The sequence below is a fragment of the Pseudochaenichthys georgianus genome, chromosome 3 (assembly GCF_902827115.2).
Source record: "Pseudochaenichthys georgianus chromosome 3, fPseGeo1.2, whole genome shotgun sequence".
Lineage (NCBI taxonomy): Eukaryota > Metazoa > Chordata > Actinopteri > Perciformes > Channichthyidae > Pseudochaenichthys > Pseudochaenichthys georgianus.
Window position 1 is genome coordinate 32263172 of NC_047505.1, and position 17235 is coordinate 32280406.

The following is a 17235-nucleotide window of genomic DNA, read 5'->3' on the forward strand; positions in this document are numbered from 1 at the left end:
CAGATTTTTTTCGGTTGTGTACTTTCAAATTCTAGCGCACTCTTACAGGCCTGGCTAAAGTAACTGGATGGCCTACCTGCCTGTCAGCCTTCCATCTGTGCACAAACTTATCTCGCGCCCTCATTGGTCATGTGCGCGTTCGTTGGAGGACGGTCTCTGTAAGGAAGTGGCAGATTTTTTCCAAAATTACCTACCCCACCTTTAAGGCTGGAAACTCTGAATGTGAGTTTCTGTGGTGATTATTCTCTAACTGCAGTCAAATAGTACTAAGAAAACACAAAAGACACCATAAGCACTTACTCCAAAAATGCACTCAGAATTAATTTTTAATATTACAATCTTACATTGTAAATGATTTCAGTCTTACAGTATTATAGATTTCATTGTATAATGTGGACGCAGTTATTGATGTAAAGCAATTAACAATATGTTCAGACAATATAATTTAATCGTACATGTGCAGTGTCAGTGGTTCCCATAAACAATAAATCATAAATAAAAAGGGTGTGGGTAGCCAAAAGGAACAAATAGTTTGGCTTTAAGGGGAAGAAGTTGAAAACCAAACATTGATATATGAAATGTGAAAGGGTACGTTTGTCAGCGTGTGTGACCTAGTGGAGGGTTTCATGAGGTACTTTGCATTTAAAAACCTAGAGTTAACAAAAGGCAATGTGTATGTTTGGCCATTCGTTCCACTCCTCTTTTTTTGCACAGGGAAACAACCTACTTTATTTCCTTCTTCTAATCCGAGATAAAAACATGGGTCCCCAGGTCCTGCCGGGCTGAGGAACCACTAAAATGCCGAGCCTGCGGGGATTAGAGGACGAGGAGCCATTCAGTGGCCGCAGGGACGGCTTCTGAGGTGTGTCAAGATCAGGGTGAGCATGACTAAATGTAAAGTATTTTGATAAAGGAACAGCGATCTCCTCCCACAGGTCTTCAGGTTCAGCCTCAGGACAGTCATTCAGCACTGAGTCGACCACAGCATAGTTCTCAGAGCTGGACAGAGTGCAGGTGGAATAGACCACAACTCCGCCCGGACGCACCGCTGTCAGCGCAGACCTGCACAGAGTAGACAAACATTGCACTTCATGAGAAGGGGCTTCAAAAGAGGAACTCTACCGATTTCACACATCAAAGTCGGTTTGCAGGTCTTAGGGAGTACCACTGCATATGTGAACAAAGTTGTCTAAAGCCTTTTGTGGCTCGAGAGAGAGCTGTGAGAAGTCTGATAAATTGCCTCAAGTGATGGGTGTGAGGACGGCAAGGTGGAACATGAAAGAAAAAAAATGGTTGTGTGGAGTTAGTAAGAATTCAGACGTCTGTAGCTGCTCAGCTCAGCTCAGCTAAAGGCTTGCTGCACGAGCCTACATTAACCACAACTTGCATAACATACAGATTTATGAATAAACTGTTGAATTGCATTGTGGGTAAGGTGGACAAAAGGTATTGCAAAGGAATAAGGATGTGTGGAACACAAACATTACCTACAGTTCTGTACCATGTTATGCTTGGTTATAATTTCACACAATTATACAAAGCTGCAATCAAATTGTCAGAGCCAATAGATTGATAAAAAAATGTAAACTATAATATGTTAGTCCTTTTGGGTAATCATACGGTGCCACACAGCCATCATTATATAAATGAACAGATAACTGAAATACCCTACTAACAACAGCAACACCACATATTACTAAAGTGCTTTTATCATTTTCAGACAAACGGTTAAATCACATGAGTAATGACATGTAGGAAGTTAGGAGAGAACAACGAGGTTAACACATTTCAGACATCTCTTCGGTATTGGACTCACCTCAGCAGTTGAGCCTGGAGAGCAGGCAGCCTGGCTCTGTCCTTCAGTCTCTGTTCCCCCTGCTGGCTGCTGCTGGAATACAACCAGCTCCTGTCATTAGAACATGGAGCATCCACTAAAACCTGCAACACAGAGAGCACGAAATGTGAGTAGTTCGGAGTCTGAGAGTTCAAGAGCTTAAGTGCAGCATGAGACGAAAGGATCAAAGAAGAATAGTGAAAGGGAAGGAGTAAGAACATGTAAATAGTTTAGGGTAAAGCAGACATAAATACTAGGGGTGTAACGGTTCACAAACATTTCGGTTCGGTGCGTACCTCGGTTTTTAGGTCACGGTTCGGTACGTTTTCGGTACAGCAGAAAAAATTATCACAAAAACATAAAATATTTTTTGGGGGTTTTTAATTATTATTAAACTGTGAATAATGTATTCACTCAAATAAATAAATACAAAATATAATAAAATAGACATTAAGGTGCAGCATTTCGATGAACTGAAATAATCTGTATTTGAACTTTACTGTACTAGTAGCCTACTCACAAAACATAAAATATTAGTTTTGGGTTTTTAATTATTATTAAACTGTGAATATTCACTCAAATAAATACAAAATGTACTAAAATAAGCATTAAGGTGCAGCATTTCGATGAACTGAAATAATCTGTATTTGAACTGTACTGTACTAGTACCTAAACAGCCAGCTTGACATTAGGACTTGCTTGCTTGTCATTGTATTTTCATGTTTCTTTTTTAAGAAAGATGTACTTGTCCACGTTGCTTGCCGAAAGGGCAGATCTGCTGGCACTACGGCCCGTCCACACGGCGGCGTGCGTTGAAGCTTCAACGCTTCTGCCCATTCACTTTGTATGGGGTGACGTCACGCTTTGCCAAACTGCATTGTGGGAGCATGGCTTCGCGTTGCTCGCTTCAAAAGTTGAGCAATGTTAAACTTTTGAAGCTTCAACGCTTCCGCCGTGTGGACGCTGCAACAATGTATCCTGCTATGGAGAACACCCTCTCGCTAGGGACAGAGGTAGCAGATACAGCCAGGTCGCGCTTTCCTAACATGGCAACATAAGGATATTTGGCATTTGTAATAGCTTTGGCTCGGTCTGAACTTGTTGCGAGTGGTGGAGGCTTAAATGCTAGTGGGAGTTGGGTTTTCACTTCAGTCATTTTTCTTTTGGCACCGGTGATATTCACGTACAGACGTGTACCGAACCGAAGGACCCATACCGAATATTTTCGGTACGAATACGTATACCGTTACACCCCTAATGAATACAAATGCTGGAGGTCTGTAAAATAACATGCTCTTTTTTCACCAAACACAAACTCTAAATCTAAAACTTGAGAATCTCCCCACAGATCTGTCCTCTCTGCCACAAACAGCCTGAATCTGTACAGCCTGTTTGTACTCTAAATCCTTTCAGCCTTTGTTCACACCGTTTCCTACACTACCTTTGAGTCTGTGCTTTTCTGTTTTCAATATTTTTGGCCCATTATCAGTCACAATGAGTGCTTTGAAAGCTCCCAACCATTTTGTCTGCCTTTTCTTGGCTCCTCTTTTGAATAAATGGTTTTCGTCTCTTCCGCTGGGCTTATTACCTTCAGTTCAAAGGCTTGCTGTTTTCATTCATTTCTAACCATGGCCTTGAAAAAACTCTATTTGATGAACACCGAAGCCAAACGTAGTCACAAGCTGAAATAACCATGACTCCCCCTCACCTTGTCATACTCTCCTGTTTCACTTTGCCCAAAAGAGCATCCGTCCTGTGCGGACACAGTCACTCTGCTGGTTAGTGACGGAGGCAGGAACGACTCGAGGGTTTTGGAAAGCCAGTCCCGTCTGTGGGGGTCCGGTTCATTACAGCAGAGCAGTGCTGGAACACAAAACAGGGCCGCATTAACTGTTACTAGTGTCCAATGCAGTAAATGCTTAAACTGCAGAGACTACATGCAAAGTACATTATAACTTTATATTTAAGAATAAAACTAAACTGATTTCAACATGTTTTTTGTGAAAACACCTCGATGTTATATGTATGTCAATAACACAGTAACTCATGATTTATTGTCATTTCAATCGAATTAAAGGTGGGGTAGGTAATTTTGGAGAAACCTACGGTGGCCCTGAAGTGCAAGACACCACAGCATTTCAGAAAACACCACAGCATTTCAGAAAACGCCACAGCATTTCACATTGGACGGAAAGGGTATTCCTTTAGGGAGAACACTTCTTGTTTGTGATTGGACAGAGCCAGCCAGAGAAGCACTGCTGTGATTGGTTGTTTTTGCTGCCAGTCAAGAAATGACGCTTCATGATTGCCAACCATAGACTGTATATATATATATAACACATCAGCCGTTAACACACACACTCAGAGCTCCTCATATCTGTTCAGAAACTGGACACAAGTGAAACATGTACAAACCACAGACTGTCTGTGTCATGGCGAATACAGTCGCTGCTTTATTTATGTCTGTATGACGTTGTTGTGAGTGTGGACGGAGCAGCTACAGGTTAGTTTAGCCTGATGGATCCGATTCCATTCGGAAAACACGCATTTTAAAAGCTTTTCGCCTGCCGTCTTATCTGCAGACTTGTCAAAGTGTTAATTCATGGTTTTTACTAACCGTTATCGAGATGTTAAGAGCATTCCATGGAATATAATAAAAAGTGTATCTCGAGCCGGTTTCTCAAACTTACCTACCCCACCTTTAAGTATAATTAATCATATTCATTAACTGATAGTTCATGAATAAAAGCAATATATATACCAATATTTAATAAAACAGTTATAACTATGCATAAAATTCAGCAGTGTTTAAATTATATAAGCTTTATTTGTCTTCTACTGCCTTGTGGGTTAAAGTGAACAAAATAAACTATTTTGTACTACTTGCATGTCTGAAAAAGTACTTGTTTTACCTGGGGTGGCACACTGCATTATGGCTAAGGCTTTACCCCCCGGTGCCGAGCAGAGATCCAAAACCTTCTCCCCATCTGTGACGTTCAGAGCCAGCACTGGCATCAGGGAGGCAGCATTCAGGAGGTAGTACTGCTTCAGCTGGCCAGGCCTGTGCGCCTGAGAGGGGAAGCGCAGTGGGTACGGGTGGATGTAACACTGTAATGTAGAACGGGGTAAACTCAGTGAAGGCTCTGATTTAAGGTCTTGAGGGAGCACATGAGAGCTGCTGTCAGGTTGGAGAGGAAAGTCATTAGGAGGGAACTTTGAAATGTAGTCAGGTGGAAACGGAGAGTCTTTTCCTGCTTGGTGTTTAGAATTGGAGATTGTTGAGAAGTCATTACAAAGGAGCGGGGAGACACTGTTCTGAGGCAGCAATGTATAAAAGCCCTGAGACTGGAGGATCTGTGTGATGCCCGTCACAGCGCTGAAGCGGTTCAGCATGACGCCATACTGCCAAGAGTGAGGGTCCAGGAGCACTGCTCTGTAGGAAACAAGCAATCAAGATTAAGGAAGGGTACTAGTGTGGTCCATGTACATGCTGTAATATATTTTAGGAGAACATTTACCTTGCAGATGGCCACAGGTCTCCGAGTTCCTGACTGTACTGCTGGTCAAAGTTGTCCAGGACTGGCTGACATGAAGGTCTCTCTTTTCTGCGCCTTTTTGTAACCTGTTACAAACACACTGTGGTGAATAAATTAATCCCACAGAGGCATGAAATAAGAAAGCATCTAAGCACTGAGCGCTTAGGTTAGTTTCATCTGGACACTATCTCAGTGAAATCTCCTATGTAAATGGAAAAAATAACAGCCGTTGTTTTACACTAGCTATACCTGGTGGATATTAAAGGGTAAAAGCTGTGAAGCATAAACACTGTACAGTGTTGGGGTGTCAAGTGTAACTGTGTGGCAATAGCAAATGATCTACAGGGGTTACGGGTCAGGTCAGGGAGGTGGGGCCCTTAGCATAAGTTTGTTTAGGGCCAAAAGGAGGCCGGCTATAAGATTGCAAATAGACACATTTAAGAAAATAATAACAATAAGCTGCAAATCCAAAATAAATACAATACAAACACAAGTAATTACAGGACAGAAATCAATACTGTGCTTGATTAACCAGTCCCTATGTTATCTAAATGCTTTAATAATTCAGCGAATATATGTTGAACTTCTCGTACCACTCCATCTAATGGGCAAACAAATACATCGCCTCCCCCCTTATGAAACACATTTGACCACCAAACTCTCATTAACTACAGGGTACAATTCATACCAAAACTTTAGCTGACAGAGTAAAAATGGAGCATGTGTAAAGTAGCCAAGATGTCAAATGTGTTATTTAAACACAGTGGGCTGTGACAGGTGGCGGGAAATCTAAGACACTCAAGAAGACAATATATTTTTCGAGTAATGTTGCCCGAGCTATCCATCCAAAAACATAGCATCTTTTCGTGTTTGTTCACCTGGTTTTTGTTTGCTCCTCTTCGCTCTCTGAGCTGTGGATCAGCGTCAGGACCATGGTCAGGACCTGTGTAACAGCTCACAGAGCACACAGCTTTCGGCGCTATCCTCCGAGGTTTCAGGCATATTGTCAGTAAAAAACAATGTCTTGAGAGCATATAATTATACATTCGGTTAATTATTTTAATCTCTAACTGACATGTCGAAATATATTCATTATTACTTGACTTTGTTTCATAAACTCAAACACCGTGCGTTGCTCAAATCTGTCCTCCCTCAAACTCTGACTCTGTCTTTAGTTCCGCTTTGCAGACTACTGATTTTTCTCTTCTCGCTACTTTTGAGACTTGTACTTTAATGAGGATTTTTTTTGCTACATTGTACTTCTACCACACTACAATTCAGAGCTAAAACGTGTACTTTTACTCCACTACATTTATTTAATATCTTTAGTTACTTTGCACATGTTGATTTATTGTTTAATAATGCGAATTATAATCAACACTTCAGTAATATTTATGTTACAACAGGGGTAACATTCACAAGCTACCCTGCAGGCAGCATACATATAATTAAACTTATTAAAATGACTGCACCTTTACCAGCTTTGATAACACTTTAATGCATCAATAATTATGATCAAAACATATGTATTATTCTGAACTGGGGCAATATGCATAATGGGTACCGTTGCTGTTGGTACTTTAAGTATGTTTCGGTGCCAATACTTTTTTATTTTACTTGAGTAACATTAAATGCAGGACTTTTACTTGTAACGGAGTATTCCTCCACACTGCACTGGTACCTCTAATTTGACTTAAGTACAAGATCTGAGTGCTTCTCCCACCTCTGAGTATGATTACAGTATAGAGTACTTACATTCATTCACTTTAACAGGTGATCGCTTAAAACACAAGCAATGAAGCTGCTTGTGCTAGAAATGTTTCAAATACATGTGTGCTCCCCCTGCAGAGGATGTTCAAAATGTGTAACCGGGAAACCAACGTCTGATTTGAATGTTTCCCATAGGCCTAACGTCTGCTCTTCTCTAGACATGATTTAGGTTTGTCGTGCTGGAAATACTGGATTCAGACAATTGCCAAGTCTCTGGCAAACACTTTTTAATTATTCTGGACATAGCAGACAATACTGGCAACCTGAACCCAGTGCTGGATAAAAGGTGACAGCAATTGATTTTATTCTCTGTCAATTTGTAGTAAACATGTTTTAAGTCTATGGTCACAGTAAGGGCTTGTTAATATTAAGGTTAACTATATTTTTGATAATCATGTTTGTTCTACTTCAGGGTAACAAAAACAAACCAGAGGTGATCCTAAAACTTGACCTATATAGTAGGCTAAATTGACCAGGACTGTTGAGGGAAATGCTGCATCACAGCTGCGAAACTTAAGGTTTGAATTATTTTAGAGAGTTTGTGTAACTGTGAGCCTCTCATTTATATTATATTAGGAGAAAAACAGAGTCACTTTGAAAACAAGAACCTTAAAAACATACACACTACCATTTACAAATTCACAAACACAAATTATGAATTAAAAATGTTACTTCAGGTGTTGGTTGAATGTTTAACACAAACATTTTTTATTAAATATACAATATCATGGCAAAACCCATCATTTACAATGATTTTGCTTTGCCAGAGTTTCTTACATCAGTGAGTTCACAACCTTAAGAAGCACCAATGAACAAGAATAGGCAACGCGATAAGCTGACATTATCGTACCGTTCAAGGGCAACTCAAGCTGCTAATTGTTATTAACATTATGATGTATCCCTTTGCAGTAAATGCTTAACTGCTTTACATTGCAAACAGAATAAGGAATGCAACCATCAGACAGAAGAGACCCATAGCTTCAGACAGAGCGAAGCCCAAGATGGCGTAAGAGAACAGCTGCTGCTTCAGAGAGGGGTTCCTGTGGAGAAAAAGAGGCAGCTGTCAGAAGTTGGAGGTAAAAGGTGTTAAAAATACATTCATTCAGCAGACAGCCCAAGGACTTGTGTGACAACATAATTATATTATTAACCCCTTGACAATGTTGAAGAATGCTTTTACACAGAAAGTGTTTTTTATGACAAATGAGACTTTCGCCTCTTGTCGGAGAAGTTTTAAAATGACAGATTATTTGATTTACCTGGCGTATCCGATAATAAGACTACCGAACACTGTTCCAATTCCAGCTCCAGATCCAGCTACGCCCACAGTGGCAGCTCCTGCTCCAATGAACTTTGCAGCAGTGTCGATGTCACGGCTCACAGCGCTGGTCTGGAACGCCCGCACTGCCATCTGCTGCTGGGAGGCTACGCTGCTCTGAGGGGCCAGGAGGGAGGCAGTCTGATATGCAAAAATAAGTCAGGTTAGTACACAACAAAATCACAAATCAGCACTACACATTGTATGCTTATATGTAAAAGACGTGTTCTAAAACGGATCAGTTTTTATAAGATCTCCTAATTTCTACAGCCGAATGTTGACCCTGTATCTGTCTTTAATGAACTATGGAATTGATTAAGGTTTCATATCGAATGAAAATGGCGTGAACATTAGTCCAGCTCTAGAGATGCAAGGGAAATGTTGCAAAAATAATTTTAGCTACAGAGGCTAGCCAGCTTAAGTTTATTTTTGATGCAGGTGTCTTTACTGCTTTTGCTGATAACAACATTATCCAATGGTCGTACTCAATGGGAAACTAGGCTTGCTACATTAAGTTCTAATCCTATCACCTCACCAGTCTGTTGTTGTACTTGTTGGGAGACATTAAATGATATCTGCATGATATAGTTTTGTTGAGTAGCAATTTCATCATAAAATACATACTTGTGTCTTAAGTGCCTTTCCTCTGTGAACACTCAAGGTCAATACATCAGTTCTAATGCACAGTACTGATAGCTGCTTACCTCTGCTTTCCTGGCATCTGTGCCTAGAGCTGCAGAGAGTGGTCTGTATAGTGCCCGAGATCCAGCACGGATCTGTTCCAAGAAACAAGACAGAGACACATGTAGTTGAGAAAATCAAGCTCTGATAATATACTGCACAAAAATGTCATGCTGATACATTTCTGTATAATTATTGTGTTGTGCTAAGAATACATCTAATCTCCTGAGGTCAGAATTAAAAGCATGTGGGCTCATCCCAACAGAGACATTTGGCTAGTAACAAATGTGGTTGTATGAGGAAGAAGTATTAAAATAATTACTTAAAATGATATATAATAGAACAGCATTACAATGAAAAGTCCTGCATTCAAATATTCACATAAGTACACATATTCATAATGCAGAGTGGTTGATGTTAGTGTTTTACGATCATGATTTTTGATGTATTAATTAATATGTAAGCAGTACTTTAAATGAAAAGGTGGAAATTATTTAACACCTTTCTTTTAGTACTTTAATCTGCAACAGGTTGGTTGTATTGTAAACTGAGAATCAGAATTGGATAATACAATAACACATTATAAGTAAAATCCTAATAATAAAAAAAGGAAAAATAACTGTAATGTAAATTAATGTTTTTCTAAATACTCAAGTTAAATAGTAGTACATGAACATGTACTTGTAAATTACCAAATTGCTTTCCACCCTGCCTAGACAACAGTGATCCATTATATTGTGGCTTCGGATTCATTCTGCTCAGATTTCACTTTAAATATGGCTGCTTCTCAATTAACTGCATCATATGTTTGAATGTAGATGATAGATGTAGATAAGGATGGGGATGCAATGGCTTTGCTAAGGCTTGATAATGTTCAAAACAAGGACGTCCTTGCAGGTGTGAGCACTAGCTGACTTTAGCATGGGTCAAAGACGGCTACATGGGTGAGTGCTAGCGTTAGCGACTTGAATGTAGCTGGTTTGCCCTGGCATGAAGGCATGAACACAGACTTGCAGCTTTTGTTGCAATATGTCATGAAATCACAATCCATTGAAACAGACTCACTCACCAGAGAGGGCGTGGAGACGAATTTAGCACAGGCATACATTATGATGAGCAGTGGTCAGGTCAAGCTAAGGAGCTGGCGTTGATTCAGGGTTAAAAGTCTGTAGAAAACAATACACAAAACAAAGAAATGCATTGAATAACAACAATGAACAGTTTGACTTGGTTAACTGTGTAACTAGTTGTCTAAATGAGAAAGTACACAGTGTGCGAAGTTACGTGGACACATACAAGTAAGGTCAAGATTAGCTGCAAAACCGAGCAATGTCACTGAAAAACAAGCTAGTTGTTAAATCCTAGAAGCTAAGCATTGCTGTTGTTAATATAGCGAAAAGAAACAGAGAGTTACAAAGAAGCGACACGATTAAATGTTAAACTCACACAGCTAGTGACTGAGGAGGTTATCTCTTACCGGTCTGTAGTAGAGGTCGAACACACGAGAGACGTGCGCATGCTCAATATCACGTCAAGGGGTTGACATCCGGTTTCCTGACGCTTTTATTTGTTTTGCCATTGAAGATGTTAAATTTAGTGCGATCACGACAATTACCTGAAATTAACTTATGTTTATATTTCTTTTTGTATTACAAATAATCAGTGGGAACTTTTTCAATCGCTTTGATATAATGACTACACTGGACGGAGAAGACACGCCTCTTTCCATTTGAGTGAACGCCTTCATCTATTTTATGCGAATATTGTTATCAATCGCCATTATTTTCAATAGCTTCCATGTCATGTAAGACTACAAACCAATGCAGCATTGTAAAACTACACTTGACGAGTATAACATCGTTAATTGGAGTTTATTGCTTCTACTATCTTATATGAACATCTTTATAAATAATGAAACTATTGGATTATTTTTTCAATTGATTACACAATGTGACATAATGACTCCAAATCAATGCACAATTGTATCACTTCACTAGACAAAAAGGATACATGATATGAGAAGTATTGAAAAAATCAAATACTTTTCTTTTTTATTTATCTAAGAAGCGACATTGCATGTCCAAACTTGAAGTACTGAAAAGATTGTCTGAAAGGTTAATTCTACTTAAATAACCAGAGAATTAGGTTGTGCATATTAAATCCATCTTAATTTACTTAATACCCCATACAATATGTTATCTTGTAAGAGGAACAATTAGTCGGGTTCCATGTTGTGTCTTGTTCTTTCATTTTGAATCAAAAAAGAGAACATAATACAGATTTAGTAAGTTTGGGAATACTAGACAAAGAGGTTTCAATAAATAGTATAAGTCATATAGATATGAATTGTCTCGATATCCCATTTGTGTTATTCAAATAAGAAAGTAGTTTCACTCATTGCGCAACATCCTTCAGCTATCCATTTTCCCATAATAATATAAATAATGTAGGATCTATGACACATTTGGAAAGGTCTTGCTAGGATTTCTTAGTATGATAACAAAAGGACAATACCCACCATAGTACAGCATGTTTAAATGCCTTTTCGATTGAATTAACCAGGATCGGTGCACACATACTAATGCTGAATATTTTTGGCACTGGCACTGCTACTTGCTATCCCTCTAGAGTCTAGATCATTTAAACATAATTGTATACTTTATTTACGATACTTACATCCATGATATAATTAAATGCAATTATGACTGGAAATTAGAGCTTCCATAACCAAAATGCTTTTCTTGAGGTATGATAAATTAGTCCGGCTATAATGTATATTCACTTAAATTAATGGTAATTCCAATGGCCATTTGTTATGAAATCATTTCCTTTAAAGAATAATTTATAGCAGCTGAAGCAGTCCTATTCTGAATGTGAAGCTATGCAGCTGTTATATGCCATCACATTCACATATACAAGCTATAAACTGTGATAAACAGATTACAAATGCAAACATCAATACAACTAAAACTTAACTCAAGGTCAGAACAATTCAGAGAAGTATGAGTAACAATCTGTGTGGTTATTTTATGGAATGGTTTGGAGCAGGAGTTAAAACAAAGCACAAGCATAATTCAGTTTAAAAGGATGTACAGAAACACTTTTTTGGAAAACTATGAGAATGAAGAGAGGTGATTGAAGATGAGAAATTATTGTATATGTATAAATGTAAATGTAATAACTTGCATAATGATGTAAAGGACAATCATTGATCAAGTAAGGGGTGGGAATTAATAAGCATTTGCTTCCTCCTGCTCCTTTCGGACACATATGATTTTTTTATTATTAATATGAATGTGGATAAATACTGTATTTTAATAATACAGTATTCTGTTTTTCACATTTGTTATTTTTTATTTGTTATTTTTTTAATCTGTTCGAAATAAAGATTGAAATGAAATATAGCACAACTGTTTATAGTTTGTATTGTTGTTGCTACAAAGGGACAAGGGAGAAAAGACAGGATGATGTTGGACACACACCAACGCAATGAGTTTAAAAGGTTCAACTGTAATGTGAGAACTGAAGCCACAAGAGGGCACCAACACACCATGCAGAGTATGAGACCTCAACTGGAAAATGACATTCATTGTGTGCGAGAAAATATATATAAAAAGGATGTCAGATGCACGATTAAACATAAATAAAACATGCAATGGCTCAATAGAGAAATCTGATCTGAATGTATTTGAACCCCATTTTGGACATATAGATCTGTTCCTATTGATGTATCAAACAGCCTTGATATTTTCAATGAAATCGTTTTGCATTATTCAATTAAGGCATGGATCAGTAAAAACATACATTATAGGTATAGGTCAGACCTTTCAGCTGTGAAGAATTCGGAAAGTCCAAGAAATGATGGTTGTGTGTTCAGCCTTTTTATTTTTTTCAAGCAGCAAGGTGGATGGAAAGATATACTGATTGATAAATGCATGCCAACGTCTGTTGCATGTATTCCTTTGTCTGCGCAAAGATAAATTCAAGTGTTTTATTAGTCAAGAGCAGCAATAGACTATGGAAATAACACAAAATATTTCACGTGATATACCTTTATGATGTATGCAACTCCTTCGTATAATAACAATATGTCCAATATGTGCTTTGATTGTATTGACCTCAACCTTGCAGCGACCATGGAGCTCTGATAAATTTCCAACAAGACAAGCCATTATAATTTCATAAAAGCGTTCCCCTGGTCTCTGCATCAAGCACTTTTACACAGTAAAATATTGCATCATGTGGATATCCTTTCACTGTCTCTAAATGTATCTCATACATGAACATTCAAAATGTATATCACTCAAGCTTTGAGTGGGCTTCCCCTCTTCAAGAAATCGTTTCTGGCCGCCCCCGCAGAGGTAGCTCTCCATTTGGCGCTGCGGAAGGGAGATTCCTCAGCTCTCACCCCTCCTCTGTATGATGGTGCCATTACGCACCACTATAATAAGCGGAGACGTGATCTTCTGGGGCGAATCCCTGCCTACGTCACTCCCAGTCCTATATAAATATCCTGAGCACCGACTCTGATCAGACTCAAACAAAACCGCTTTTTCGGCTACAACAACTCTTGAAACCAAGGATTATTTGATCGGCTTCGCTGGATTTTATTCCCTGCACCGGGTAAGTGTCTTTAATATGGTGACAAATGTTAAGCTTTAGTCTTATTATGCAGTTTTGGTAGGAGTAGTATTGGACATGTGGTCAGGTCAGGTTGAAATTTCAGAAAACAAAGACATATAATTAATTATTTCAGCCTATGTTATGTTATACCATAAAATACAATTACGTTGAAGCATTATTTTTCACGAAATAGACTTTTACACGTCTGTCCGTGAGTTATATTTAAATGTTAATAAACACATGAGCAGACATTTACGCATGCCACATCTGTCCACAGATCTTCGGTAAGCAACATGACTTTGAACAAGGGTGACAAATTGCGGAACATGGACAAAAGAAGAGGAAGCATGCCGTTTCCAATGAATGTACCAAACCTACACAGGAGAAGCATGCCAGTGGACGACCGTGATCTGCGCGCCACGATGCCACAGACGGGGCAGACTGACGACCTGTCCAACCTCCTGCGCTGCACGTCCTACTCCCCGAGCGAGCAGCACCGAGACAGCTACGCGTCGGACTCCTCCGACTCCGTGATCTCCACCGGCAGCGAGACGGAGTCCCAGATCTACAAAGTGGTTCTCCTTGGGGAGCACGGAGTCGGCAAGTCCAGCTTGGCGCGCGTCTTTGGAGGAGTTGAGGATGCTGGTCACGACTGCGATGAAGCAGGTAAATGGTGATGATGCTGAGGATGAGTCATCAACCACAATAGTGGAAATATTAATTTAGTCTCCATAATTCTGAACAATTCACATGCAAATATATTACCAATTTTGCTTTGAGGTCAAAGGTGTATTCAATTATATCCTATTCATCATTTTTAGAAAGAAACAACAGCACTCAAGAAATAAACACCATAACAAAAAATACATAAAAGCCCCATGAAGCCCTATCAACTCTGTAATTGATAAGGGACAGACATAAAGTTAAGCTGGTGCATTAGAAGAAGCAAATTGCAGGCAAGAGTGTACATGAATTGATTATTGCTATTTCCATCTACAGCGAGGCACCAGCCCTGCCCGCAGTAGTGCAGCTGTCAGAAATGCATCTTAGCACAAAGGAATGGAAAATATAAAAGGCCAATAACGGCTTGATCACAAACTATGATCAGCTTTCTGCAGCAATGTGTACACTTTAAAGTGAAAAGTGTGTTAAAATCAGTGTGTGCTCTGCTCCTCTGTCAGTGTGTAACACAATTGTTCCTCTTATCTTTCACAGGAAACACGTATGACAGATCTCTGGTGGTAGATGATGAAGATGCATCCATTGTGTTGTATGACATCTGGGAACAGGTGAGTTATATATTATTTATGCAATGTTTGCTCCACTGAAATTGATTAATGGGTATTGCAATATGAAATCAGCCATGTTTGAGGCTAAACACTGTCTCTGCTTCCTTCCTGAAGGATAACAGTCAGTGGCTGAAGGACCAGTGTATGAGGATGGGAGACGCCTACATCATCGTGTATTCAGTGACAGACAAAGCAAGCTTTGAGAAGGCGTCAGAGCTGCGTATTCAGCTGCGCCGGGCAAGGCAGTCAGAGAACATTCCCATAATCCTTGTGGGCAACAAGAGCGACCTGGTGCGGTCAAGAGAGGTGTCAGTAGATGGTAAGTTAGAATGAATAAATACATTTTGAACCTTAAATGGGTCACAGATTCATGATTTGTTAAGATCATGTGTTATAGCTCAGGGAAGCTATAGGTAAATAAGTTTCTTTACTTGAAAAAATGCAATATTTATCATTTAAAGCTTAAAACAATTTTTTTTAAAAGGCATGCATTCAAATATTACAGCTATCTAAAGCTAAAGTTTTAAAATATGATCACTATAAGATTTCTCACGTTCAACCTAAATCTACTTAAGCCTATATGTTTTTCTAAATGTACATACATTCAAAGCACTAATATTCCTTTCTCCATATTCTTTATCTCAGAGGGGAGCGCCTGTGCAGTGGTATTCGACTGCAAGTTCATCGAGACGTCTGCCTCTCTTCACCACAATGTGCAGGACCTTTTCGAGGGCATCGTCAGACAGATCCGCTTGAGGAAAGACAGCAAGGAGGAGAACGCCAGACGCATGGCCAACTGCAGACGCAGAGAGAGCATCGGCAAGAAGGCCAAGAGGTTTCTGGGCCGCATGGTTGCACGCAAGAACAAGAAGATGGCTTTTAGGCAGAAGTCAAAGTCCTGTCATGACCTCACAGTTCTCTGAGGAACACACGGGATTAACAGACATTTTTCTTTGGCCTCTGAAGACCAGAAGCTGTGTGTGTTTTAACACTAACCCTAAAGGACTAATAGAGCTGTACAGAAATATATTTTTATTTTTAGACACCAACCAAAAGAGAACATAAATAGTAAAAATGACACCATTCAAGTCATATCATGATGATGGTAATAACCTGCATGGAGCTTTGTAAACATTTCTTTTCTTTCATATTATTATTTTTGTCTGCCTTAAACATGTTGCTGTCCTAATATGTGTTTGAATGAGAAATGCAAAAAGGTTTTTTGTCTTCTAATGAGTTGCAAGGACTGCCTTTCTGGTGGGTTGTTGTGCACCTTTATTGGAGGGGATTGATGTATATAACAGGAATGATGCTGGATGCAAATACATCTCATTTTCTCAAAAGATGCAGTAAAAGATCACAGTACTTGGTCATTACTTGAAACGAGGTACGCAGGTTCGTGCCCCGGCCAAGTGACTGAGGACTAGTCAAAGGTATGAAAAAACATCTGGCTTCTTTGTTGTTCCATAAGATTGAATTCATGTTGTGAATGTATAAGTAAAGCAATACGTTATATTTGTCCTGTGAACCATGAAGTGTTTTTGGAAATTCTTTGTTTACCTTGATTTTCTTTTTTAATAAAAGATACAATAAAAAAGATGAAATGTTCTCTGTCATTTGGTCCAAGAACAATGTTTATGCAGAATGCATCAGAAGAGACGGATAAGTCGTTCAGGCGATTTACATCCTCATGAATATTCATTTGATGGTCTGTGGAATGGAGCCTCACTGGCCATTGGTTTTACAGGAAGGAAACTAGGTAGTTAAGCATGTTTATCTGAAGGTGTTAACCATTAATCCACCAAAGGAGTACAAGTACGCAGTTTTTCCACCTAATTTAAACTCCTCTCACACTTCTCAGAAGGAACACACACATCACTTGGAGAAGGTAAGGCACAAAAGCTTTTGTTTAAAATAGGATAATAATTGAATACATGTTGCTGGTTAACTCGTGTTTTGCCACTGTAATCTGTGTCATCTTGTTGTTGTTGTTGTTGTTGAGCTACAGTTAGTGTCTTTTACTACTTTAGAGGCTTGAATTTAAATAATTTGATTATAAAGGGCATTACTGTTACACTGCACCATAGCCTGTTATTTGGTATTGCTAGAACAGCTGCTTATTTGGAGCTTTCCAATACGATGATATCATTTTTACATCCAACTTGATTTTAAGCTTTTCTCCAA

General features: G+C 39.0%; 4 protein-coding genes across 7 annotated transcripts in view; 2 read left to right on the plus strand and 2 right to left on the minus strand.

Annotated features, from left to right (window-relative positions):
- Nucleotides 1-318: 318 nt before the first annotated feature.
- Nucleotides 319-6510, minus strand: nsun3 (NOP2/Sun RNA methyltransferase 3). Its single transcript, XM_034106676.2, has 6 exons — nucleotides 6249-6510; nucleotides 5353-5456; nucleotides 4747-5267; nucleotides 3543-3697; nucleotides 1817-1938; nucleotides 319-1062 (listed from the first exon to the last, which is right to left on the minus strand). Exons 1-6 carry the CDS (start codon nucleotides 6414-6416, stop codon nucleotides 729-731), a joined length of 1404 nt encoding a protein of 467 aa, XP_033962567.1. The 5' UTR covers nucleotides 6417-6510; the 3' UTR covers nucleotides 319-728.
- Nucleotides 6511-7824: 1314 nt separating this feature from the next.
- LOC117441751 (ATP synthase F(0) complex subunit C3, mitochondrial-like) lies at nucleotides 7825-10709 on the minus strand. Of its 3 annotated transcripts, none has more exons than XM_034077768.2 (5): nucleotides 10617-10709; nucleotides 10209-10305; nucleotides 9163-9234; nucleotides 8400-8599; nucleotides 7825-8180 (listed from the first exon to the last, which is right to left on the minus strand). In XM_034077768.2, the coding sequence occupies exons 2-5, from the start codon at nucleotides 10245-10247 to the stop codon at nucleotides 8066-8068; spliced, it is 426 nt and encodes a 141-aa protein (XP_033933659.1). In that variant the 5' UTR covers nucleotides 10248-10305; nucleotides 10617-10709; the 3' UTR covers nucleotides 7825-8065. The 3 variants fall into 3 exon arrangements, with proteins under 3 accessions (XP_033933659.1, XP_033933667.1, XP_033933675.1); XM_034077776.2 differs by having other exon boundaries at nucleotides 10586-10677; XM_034077784.2 differs by lacking the exon at nucleotides 10617-10709 and adding an exon at nucleotides 10436-10528.
- A 2938-nt stretch (nucleotides 10710-13647) lies between these two features.
- rrad (Ras-related associated with diabetes) lies at nucleotides 13648-16659 on the plus strand. 2 transcript variants are annotated; one of them, XM_034105437.1, is made up of 5 exons: nucleotides 13648-13762; nucleotides 14145-14428; nucleotides 14978-15051; nucleotides 15166-15370; nucleotides 15697-16659. In XM_034105437.1, the coding sequence occupies exons 2-5, from the start codon at nucleotides 14152-14154 to the stop codon at nucleotides 15972-15974; spliced, it is 834 nt and encodes a 277-aa protein (XP_033961328.1). In that variant the 5' UTR covers nucleotides 13648-13762; nucleotides 14145-14151; the 3' UTR covers nucleotides 15975-16659. The 2 variants fall into 2 exon arrangements, with proteins under 2 accessions (XP_033961328.1, XP_033961319.1); XM_034105428.1 differs by having other exon boundaries at nucleotides 13649-13762; nucleotides 14040-14428.
- A 189-nt stretch (nucleotides 16660-16848) lies between these two features.
- Nucleotides 16849-17235, plus strand: part of cdh16 (cadherin 16, KSP-cadherin) — a 34913-nt gene continuing 34526 nt past the window's right edge. Inside the window, exon 1 of the mRNA XM_034103151.2 lies at nucleotides 16849-16939. The gene's annotated coding sequence lies outside the window, so the exon portion shown is untranslated. The remainder of the gene's footprint in view (nucleotides 16940-17235) is intronic.

Coding starts and splice junctions, on each gene's coding strand:
- nsun3 (XM_034106676.2), bottom strand. CDS start 6,416: ATGTATAATTATATGCTCTCAAGACATTGTTTTTTACTGACAATATGC. Junction 5,457..6,248: donor GAGGAGCAAACAAAAACCAG/GTGAACAAACAC, acceptor TGTTTGTAACAG/GTTACAAAAAGGCGCAGAAA. Junction 3,698..4,746: donor AATGCAGTGTGCCACCCCAG/GTAAAACAAGTA, acceptor TTTGTGTTCCAG/CACTGCTCTGCTGTAATGAA.
- LOC117441751 (XM_034077768.2), bottom strand. CDS start 10,247: ATGTATGCCTGTGCTAAATTCGTCTCCACGCCCTCTCTG. Junction 9,235..10,208: donor TCGTCTCCACGCCCTCTCTG/GTGAGTGAGTCT, acceptor TTCTTGGAACAG/ATCCGTGCTGGATCTCGGGC. Junction 8,600..9,162: donor CAGATGCCAGGAAAGCAGAG/GTAAGCAGCTAT, acceptor TTTGCATATCAG/ACTGCCTCCCTCCTGGCCCC.
- rrad (XM_034105428.1), top strand. CDS start 14,056: ATGACTTTGAACAAGGGTGACAAATTGCGGAACATGGACAAAAGAAGA. Junction 14,429..14,977: donor TCACGACTGCGATGAAGCAG/GTAAATGGTGAT, acceptor TATCTTTCACAG/GAAACACGTATGACAGATCT. Junction 15,371..15,696: donor AAGAGAGGTGTCAGTAGATG/GTAAGTTAGAAT, acceptor TCTTTATCTCAG/AGGGGAGCGCCTGTGCAGTG.